At 39.8% G+C, this 9480-nt stretch overlaps 1 protein-coding gene across 4 annotated transcripts; it reads right to left on the reverse strand.

The window, feature by feature from the left end:
* Positions 1-103: 103 nt before the first annotated feature.
* On the reverse strand, positions 104-9439 carry LOC124860144 (zinc finger protein ubi-d4-like). Of its 4 annotated transcripts, none has more exons than XM_047353159.1 (11): positions 9371-9439; positions 7230-7390; positions 6942-7049; positions 6554-6747; positions 5241-5333; positions 4475-4559; positions 3950-4084; positions 3253-3384; positions 2809-2921; positions 1942-2023; positions 104-1564 (listed from the first exon to the last, which is right to left on the reverse strand). In XM_047353159.1, exons 1-11 carry the CDS (start codon positions 9400-9402, stop codon positions 1479-1481), a joined length of 1221 nt encoding a protein of 406 aa, XP_047209115.1. In that variant the 5' UTR covers positions 9403-9439; the 3' UTR covers positions 104-1478. The 4 variants fall into 4 exon arrangements, with proteins under 4 accessions (XP_047209115.1, XP_047209114.1, XP_047209113.1 ...); XM_047353158.1 differs by having other exon boundaries at positions 5241-5336; XM_047353157.1 differs by having other exon boundaries at positions 6554-6750.
* Between the last annotated feature and the right edge of the window lie 41 nt (positions 9440-9480).

Consider the following 9480-nt stretch of genomic DNA (forward strand, 5'->3'; position numbering starts at 1 on the left):
ATTAAAAACCCATTTATTTTCTCATAAAGCATACCATTAATCAGAAAATGAAAGGTGTGAAAGGCTTTTTAATCATTGTGTTAATTACCAATGAGGCAGTGGGCACAATTCAAAATGATCTTTATTTCAGTCGGGCTAAATCAGCTTTAATACCAAAAAAATGCAAAAATAAAAATAGTACAACAAAGTACGTCATCTTACAAATACCTATGAAGAAAGTCTGACATAAACCATTTGAAACATGTCACAGTCATAACAAAAATATAAAAGTCAATACAGTACATAGAATGGATTAGGAGCTATATATCAAAGTGTTTGCAATATCATGGACTTTACAAATTCAACTAGTAAAAACTCCCAATACCAATGGAATATTATAGAAAATGTAAAAAACAAAAAAACACCTGTGACAGAAGATTGTGTGCATGTCGCATGCAAATCAACCTCAGACAAATGATAAGAACAGCTAGTTTGAAAATGACTGCGTCTCGTTGGCACAACAGCTGTGTGTGAAATGATGCTGCCGCAGCATTCAGACAGGAAAATGGAAAAACGTGGTTATTTATCATCATTTGTTTCATGTAGTGAGCTAAAATAGGAATACAGCATCAGATTTGCCAGTAAATTCAGGGCAAGTGTTGGCGTCACCTTAGAAGGTCATGCTGAACTCTGCTGTAACGCTCCTGTGTTTGAAGTGACTTATCTTTTAATTACACTCTATGATAAAATGTTGAGCCATTCCCATAAGTGTCTGTGTCATCTTCATGAAGCTAAATGAAAGCCATCATGATGATGGTGCTATGTATGAGCGCACTGTGAGCAGAGAGCCGAGTTGCTGTGATGTGTCTCATGTGATAGATACGCAAAAGGAAACCTCGTCAAGGAAACACGGTGAAACCTCTGGTGGATGGGACAACAGCACACACCGACAAGCCACTACAAAAGCCCACAAATAACCAGAAACAACAATTATATTTCTTAACCAGATAACGGTGGCGTGATCCCTATGTCACTATCAGTGAGTAAAAATAGATCTTTTAGCTGAAGAAAAACAGTCCACGCTAAGTCTGAGTGTGAAGGGGTGCAAATAATTAGCTGTGGTGCTAATCCTTGTTCTCCTGGGAGCTCCCATGGAGACAGCAGCTATTATTGTTACTGCTTGCATTCGGTTTCTCTGTATGTGTAACAGTCTATGATGTAAATACAAATGATATGTTACATGTTAGACAGCACGTCTTGAGGCCGTTGTAGGCAGGTTTGTAGTGATAGTTTGATCCCCGTGTCGACTGATCTGAGGTCTAGTTTTGTTTTGAGTCCCCCGACTAGCACTGTAGATAAGAGCGACTTGTAAAACTGATCTGTGGTCTGGCTCAGCTACATCTGGACAGAGCCCGGCGCAACGGACTGAGAGGAGGTCTGACATTGTGAGGCGGGGCGGTGGGGTCCTGGTGCTGAGAGGTGGGCTTCGCGTCCTGACGTCACTCAGGGGCTGAGCTCTGGTTCTGCTGGTATATGGAGGCCTTGTCTTTTAGCAGAGCCAGGCACAGGTGGCAGCTCCAACTCCCTGACAACATAAACACAGGAAAGGATCAAGGAATGTGTGTGTGTAGAAACTGTAGAAACATTAAAAAAAAATCTAGAAAAACATCTTCAAAAAAATCTAATTACCCATCTGCAAATTGAGTAAAAGAGACCAAGATTTCTGACTTCCCACTATTATATCAAGAGCACATGTTTGGAAAACTCTCCAGCTCACCATGATGTTTAAAAACTGCATTTAAGTTCAGAAGGTCACAAATCCCTGTGAAGATCTCTGTGAACTCTCTCCATAAATGATCAGAGGACGAGGCAACAGATCAGACTAATTAGACGGTTGCTGCCATGCGGGTGACCTTCATAAAAACACAAGTGTTTAAGCTCCACAGGGAAACGTCAGCTTACCCTCTGGCGGTTCGGTCATGGGCGGGGTTAGACAGTACATGTGGTAGCCTCGATCACAGTCGTCACAGAAGAGCAGCTGGTCCTGCAGAAACAAAACATGTTCACTGACTGATCAAACGTGAATGCAGGTTAGACAGGTTTTAAAAGATGGAAGTGAGCTGCCATCGTTTTGCTTTTGGTCAGAATTGTGTGCTGTAATTCAATCCAATTTTAGACATAAACATAAGAACCAATTCAAGCCGTCATCCAGGAATAGTTTTGGGTTTTTGTTGTGGACCGACGTGCAGACATACAGAGCATGATAATTCATCTCCAGAGGACAACAGTTGACCTTTTCCATTTCTTACAATCACTGACTTTGACCGTATCAGAACACACAAAGGACGGGCCTAATTTTAAGATAACCCCTTCTTCCCTAAATCTGCATTTCAGAAAAACAGCAACTTTCACATCCATCCTGCTGGTAGAAATCTGCTAAGAGGTCATTAATCCATGGAAAAAGTCTCTTCATCATTTAAGCCGTTTTCTTGTATAAATGAAACATGTAAATGTTTGTGAACCACATTATAACTTCGAGGTCCTATGGGTCAAATTAGGTTCATCAAACATTTAAGTGGCTGTGTGAAACTAACAATCCTGGCATCATTAAGGCTGATAACTAGTGTGTACTACAGAACATTAAACAGGCCCTCAAAGTGAATTTCCTGTGCTCAGCAACAAAATGATGTCAGAAACCGTACAAGTTTTTAAAGTAAATGTCACAAACTTACATCAGACATTTCTTCTCAACAGCCTGTAACTATTATGTATGACTTTCACAGAACAATTAAGACACACATCCTCAGAAAACCCAGGAAAGAGGCTTACATCATTCTCTGAGGTGCCGCAGACGTTGCAGCATTTGCACTCGATGCACTGCCAGCGGTACGTCTTCACGGCCGCCATCATCACTGGAGTGAACTGCAGACACGTCGGGTGTCCTTCAAGACAGGGATGGAGACATTTTTCCATGGACATATAAACCAAAAATGGAATCGTGCCCAAACTGACCGATCAATTTTGAGCAAGCTCATAATAAACACAGCAAACAGATGATAGTGAGAAAATGAAAACGGCAGAGATTACATCAGTGTTTTTATTGGGTTACAGATTATACTGAGGTTTGCAAAAGTATTCACAATACACAAGAGACACTGTTGTCATATCGTTGTCCACTGCGTCTTGAACAGCCTGTGAAAACAGGGCTCGAGTCCTACAAAACATTACGTTACTGTTATTATAATGAGAAAAGAAACTGCAAGAGGCTCATACCTGACCGTCCACAGTCTGAGCAGGACACCAGCTCCTCTGATTGGCCCGTTTTTTGATTCAAGGCAGAGTCCCCCAGACAGAAATCACAGTAATCGTTGGGCATCGCCAGTCCATTGGGACCCTTTTTGGTGGCTGCGCAGGAGAGAAAAGTAAAGAAAGGTATTCCATGTGCATTAGAAAGGACACATGAGCCAAAGAGGAAGGGACAACACATAAGAGACACCAGTATCAATGTTTAGAGAATGCCTCACATATGAACTGGTTACTCTAAAAAGGAAAACCAGTTAAAAGACTTCCTTCTTCTTTTATTGAAATTAACAAATACACAATCAGTTCAGCAGTTTCTTTCAATCAGAATCACTAAGACACTTAATCACAATATGAACAGAACAATAACTGAAAGACTGACAGAAAACATGAGAATTTGCAAACACAGGAAAAACCCAAGAGGTATGGGATGGAATATTTAGGGGGAAAATGACTGAAAAATGCCAGATTTCCCAACTGTGCAAACATGATACAGTCAGGAATTTTCAGTCTGATCCACATTTCTAAATTCAAAATCTTAAACATTAAAAAGCAACAGAAAAGGAAGGGGAGACTTCCCCTGCACCAACACACGTGCTACAAGGCATGCAACCAAACCCTCCTTTCTGTCTATCTGCCTCTTTCTCTCAGCACTGGAGGAGTGACTCACTCTTCTGCTCCTCAGGCTGGCGAGGAGTGGGTGGTGCCTCAATCTCCTCGTGGTCCTCGCCCTCCTCCTCTGCCAGGTGAGAGTGTGTATAGTGGTAGCTCAGGCCTGGACGATTCTTGTAGCGCTTTCCACAGACTAATACACACACACACACACAGTCATACAAAAGTGTTATTGTGATATGGATCCCTTGCAAAAATAAAAATGTATAAAAAACCGGCCCAGTGTAGAACCAAGCTTGAAGTGTGTCATTCATCAATCCCAAAACACCTTTTTCTGTTAATTTGTCTGTTACTTTCACATGGGTCATTTTAGGCGGACACGCAGGTAGCAAAATCACACAGCATTTTGCACAGCCAGCTGCAGCCAATAGGAAATTACACAGAACACAGAGCTTCAGCTCAGAAAACACTGGACAAAACAGAATGCAAACTTTTGTTTCCTGGTGGGGTCTTTGAGATGGCGTCATGCGCAGAAAAAGGCTCGCCTTGTTCTTTCGCCTTGTTCTTTCCTCCTGCTACTCACTGTCACAAGCGTAAGGTTTGTCCCTCTCCTCCAGCGCTGCAGCTGCAGCCTCGGTTTTCTTCTTCCCGTTCTTGTCACTGCGACCCTAAGTAATCAATGGAACATTTAACACAGACAAAAACAAACATTTTCTTTGTACAGGTGCATCTCAATACATCAGAATATCACTGAAAAGTTAACTCAGTTCAGAAAGTGAAATTCATTCACACGGTATATTTCAAGCATGTATTTCTGTTAATTTTGGTGATTATGGCTTTCACCTGATAAAAACCATAAATTTAGTTTTTCAGAAAATTTGAATATTATTTAAGATGCCTAAAATTATTTTTAAAACAAAAACCTTACATTGCAACCATGTTATGGCCCTACACCAATATAGGGATGGCTGCTGACTTCACAGTTGTTGAGCAGACAGTCACTAACGTCATAAAGGCCTTCTGGATCTCCCCCAAATTCATGAATGTTCTTTGCTTCATAATGCTCTGAATGCTGTGGTTTCCCCTTTTTGCTTAATACTTTTTCCTTCCACCCAACTTTCCATTAGTATGCTTGGATACAGCAGTGAAGTGTCGTCTTCTTTAGCAATCTTTTGTGACCTGCCTTCCTTGTGGGGGTGTCACTGACTGTTTCCAAACATGGAAACAGAAATCTTTTCATAACTATTGATAGTGAAAGCTGACATGCCACATGGTCACACTGAAAACTATTTGGTGTTTTATGCCCCTCCCTTATTCTTGTGTTGCACAGCATCACTTTGAACACTCACCTTGGATTTGCTTTTGCCTCGTCTTTTGGGGGTCTCATCTTCAAAGTCTTCATCATCCAGATCATCCAAGTAATCATCGTGGTCAAGCACTCTCTGCTGTAAGAATCTGAATTAGCTCAAGGCTCAAAACATCTAAACTTTGCTTTGATTTATGGTCCATATGTCTGAACATACCTTCAGGTTATTCAGTATCTTCTATAAAATGGTAACCAGATATAACAGTCTGGTAATGACAGTTCTGGTCAGACGTTTACATCTAATCATCACCTGCATGAATTTGGAGCTTTCATTTTGCATTTGAACCATTCTTTCTCCAGGATGGACTAATCATACAATGAATTTTAAACACAAGTATTTGGTTGAACAGATTTAAACCTGTTGTGGATTTTTCCTGCTCAACACCGGCTGTGGTCATGCATACAGGCTAAAATATATAAACACACAAACATACAGTACTGATTTACTCATTTACATTTAGCTTGTTGCAGGAACCACACGCTTTTTGGCCGGGGATAGTTTTGGCTTGATAGTTAACCCCACTTCCTTGCAGAACTGGTAAAGTTCCTTTACACTGGTTGGTTTTTATGCATTTTCCATGAATTTTAAATGGGACTGAGATCAGAGTCATTCCATAAGCTTAATGTTAGCCTGCTATATTTATTTCAAAACCACTTTTAATATCTGTTTGGGATTATTGTTCAATTTGAACACTTAACCGAGTTAGTTTCACACCACTGACCAAACGGTCACCCTCAAAGGAAAGGAAATTGGTTAGGATGTTTGGTGCAGTGAAGGTGAGACTTTCAAAGCAAAGAACACTATATCAACTGTCAAGCATCGTCGTGGAGGTTCATCGAGAGAAGGCCAAAGGTTAATATTTCAGTCGTCACAGCAAAGGGCGGCTACTTTAAGGAATCTAAAATATAAAACATATTTAAAGTTCTTTTACAACTTTTTGTTTGCTTCATAATTCCATATGTGTTCATTCACTGTTTTGATGCCTTCATTGAGAATCTACGTATAATGTAAATAGTCATTAACATAAAGAAAACCATTAAATGAGAAAGGCGTTCTAAAACTTTTGACCGGTAGTGTATGTAGAATAGTCATGTTGCCCTGAACCAAAAACAGTTCAAATGCATAAAAAAAATAAATAAAAATGATCAGGATTCGTGTTCATGAGTGTATGTAAACTTCTGACCAGAACTATAGCTCTTTCTAATGATTTTCCAATCAAAGAGTAATAATCCAAATATAAAATCTTCCATCGTTCTTATCTACACACATCAGTTTTGGAAAGCTTTAGGTCTAACCTTACGAATGCGCCCAGAAGACGTGTGAGTGACCGCTGACGTGGCAGGAGGCTCCACAGTGGCTGGATCGTCCTCAGGGGCACGAACATCAGACACACCGCTCCTCCTTTCGAGGGGTTCGCCTTTTAACAGAGCCTCCAAGCTGCTTCCATCCGCTGTTCCCAAAGCCTCACGCTTCAGACCCAGATCTAAATCTGCTGCGTTAACCGATTAAAAACAGTAACACAAGTACTGGAATGCCATGATAAGAGGAAAATTACCCATATGTCTTCTTTAAGAGTTTTGTTTTTTTCTTCTATTGACCAAGCCAGAGATTTTCTCTGAATTATTAAATCCAACAACCCCTAAATGTGTCTGTGGAGGGGAAAAAGTATTTCACAGGTAGTACCTGCTTTGAGTGGGGGGAAAGCCAGGCGAGGGTCCTCAGGAGGTTGGGAACGTCGTTTCTTCCTCCAACGGCGAGCAGGGTAAGAGTAAAGCTGTCCTGGAGCAACACCTAATATTTTATTGGTTAGTGAAAATAGGGAACAAAATACAACAGAGGAGGAATTGTTTTTAACCTCAGGCTCTTTGGAATAACATCAAAGTAAAAACCTTCTCATGATTGTTACCATTAAAACCTTTCAAAACTTTTTAAATATGATTAAAAAAAAAGAAATATAAACCCATTTTTTACCTGCGCTCCTGTGCCTCTTCTCCATCCAGATGTAACAGTTGGACTGTGCGACTCCGGTCTGAGAATCCAGGAAAGGCATGAGGATGCTGCGTTCTGCGCAGAGACGGGCGTTGTAGCTGTGACACTGCTCCATGGCATCTCTGTAATACTGTTCTCCAAGACTGGAAAAAACAAATGGAGGACACAGACGGGTTAACAAACACAGACTTTTTAAAGGTTGCTGAGTTGATTTTGAAACAGCCAGACTACAACCTTGACACACTGCAGTCCAAAGCCGTATTAAGCTTTATAGGTTACTTTTTATTGGCAAACTTTTCCTTTTGATTTTAGTACCATGGTGTTGTTTGACTTTCTTTTTTATTGTAATAACTCAGACATGTCAAGGATAATATTTACCTATCCAGTAAGATCATAATTTATGTATTATTAATAACGAGCTTCTAAATAAATCCCTCAATTACAGATACACCAATCGGTCAATGTCCTCTTGACTTGCTGAGATCAAAACACTGATCAATATAAGATTTGTCCCCCAAATCCTTAAATATATCAAAGTTAAATACTCCCACCATTTTGATCAATAAATCTGTCATCCAAAAGCATGAGGTTGGGAGCACTTTTTCTCAATTGAATACAAATATGATAAAAGTTAGAGATAATACGCTTTAATGCACAAATATGTATCCATCCATTAAAGTACCAGCAGGCACTTTTTGTTCTCTTTTATGTATGATTCGGTAAACATTGGGAATGATATGTCAGACCTCAAAGAAAACCAGAAAAAAGATTTAGCAAGCTTGCACTAAAATAGAAACTATGATCACAAAGAGCTGCTTAACATTTTCCATCACTAAATTCCTTTCTTTTCTAGACTCATATTTCAAGAGTACTGAGATCTGTTGAAGACCATTTTTAAAGCATAAACACAAAACCTCAATGTGAATTTATTGCAGAGATTTCTGGCCAGGCTTGGATGGATATTCCATAGAAAAACTTCCAAAGTTTTTTTTAGACTTTTTTAAGACATTTTTATTGTTTATCCAACCGACTAGCTAAAGCTATCTGCATTTCGAGATAACATAATGGCAATCAAACAGTCACAGTGTGTCCTTGGAAATTAGACAAATAAATGGTTAGGTAACAAATTCCGATGTATAACCGATGTATTAACGAACTATAAACTTATAATAATACTGCGGTTTTCAAAGTTAATCGTTTTTGATGCTTGTTCAGTTTATTTATAAAACGCCAATTCAGATACTTTACAAAACAAATAGATCCTATTCATATCCTGGTATATAGAAGTACAAAGTCAAATCAATACAATCCAGTTACATGGAAAGATTGAATTAAATAAAATCCTTCAGTCCTGTTCTGCGTTGCAATAATATTAAGGGTAAATAAAAAGCGTATTTAGTAGAGAAGAACTTCTTTCAAACACTGGAGTTCATGTGATCTCACCTGATTTGTGTGGTTTTTTACCACATTAGTGGGAATACAACAGTTCTCCATGAAGGAGCAGCAGCCTAAAGACATAGATCGCTTCAAAGGCTGCTTCTAAATGCAGCCTTTATTCACTCCCGGTTTCCTCCACACAAAAAACAGGTTGCTCCATCTTTCTATCACTGTACATTTTTTTTTTTTTCATTTGGCTATACATTCATCGTCACACTTATTTACAGGAGACGCAATGCGACTTGTGGTTTGTAAGTAGAAGCCAGAATGTACAGTAGTGACGGAGAGCTGCCAGAACAAAAGGTTATGTGTTAGCAACAAAGCGCCCGCCAACCGGACGATTTATTGAAGAATTAAGTCGCTCCTTTATACCAAATCGGCTGACGAAGTCCTTGTAGAATTACTATTGCTAACATCACTGTAAACAGACCCGCAACTGACGGAGTTAGACACAAACAATTGGCTTCGTATTGACCACAGCTCCTTTACAACTGCCCAGAGCTACAAAAGCTAACCGTAGCACAAAGATAACGTAATTCTCTTGGGACAATTTTTTGTATTGAACAGTAAGAAGGAGAGTTGGGAAAATACGGCGACCTAAGCTGTAAAACGTCAACCAACTAAATGAAAACGACTCTCTGTGTGGGTGGTCTTTACACTCTTACAGCAAATAAAGGTAAACTTACACTTTCACAACACTGTCGACGGCCGCCGCCATATTTGCTTATTGCGGTTGTGTGATGTGCCACTGCGCCTGCGCACTGACGTCGGTGACCGTTATTGCTTTCCATAATGA

This window comes from Girardinichthys multiradiatus, chromosome 23 (genome assembly GCF_021462225.1).
Source record: "Girardinichthys multiradiatus isolate DD_20200921_A chromosome 23, DD_fGirMul_XY1, whole genome shotgun sequence".
Classification (NCBI taxonomy): domain Eukaryota; kingdom Metazoa; phylum Chordata; class Actinopteri; order Cyprinodontiformes; family Goodeidae; genus Girardinichthys; species Girardinichthys multiradiatus.

Coding starts and splice junctions, on each gene's coding strand:
- LOC124860144 (XM_047353156.1), bottom strand. CDS start 9,402: ATGGCGGCGGCCGTCGACAGTGTTGTGAAAGT. Junction 7,391..9,370: donor GTCGACAGTGTTGTGAAAGT/GTAAGTTTACCT, acceptor TGTTTTTTCCAG/TCTTGGAGAACAGTATTACA. Junction 3,385..3,949: donor CCAGCCTGAGGAGCAGAAGA/GTGAGTCACTCC, acceptor TCTCCTGCGCAG/CCACCAAAAAGGGTCCCAAT.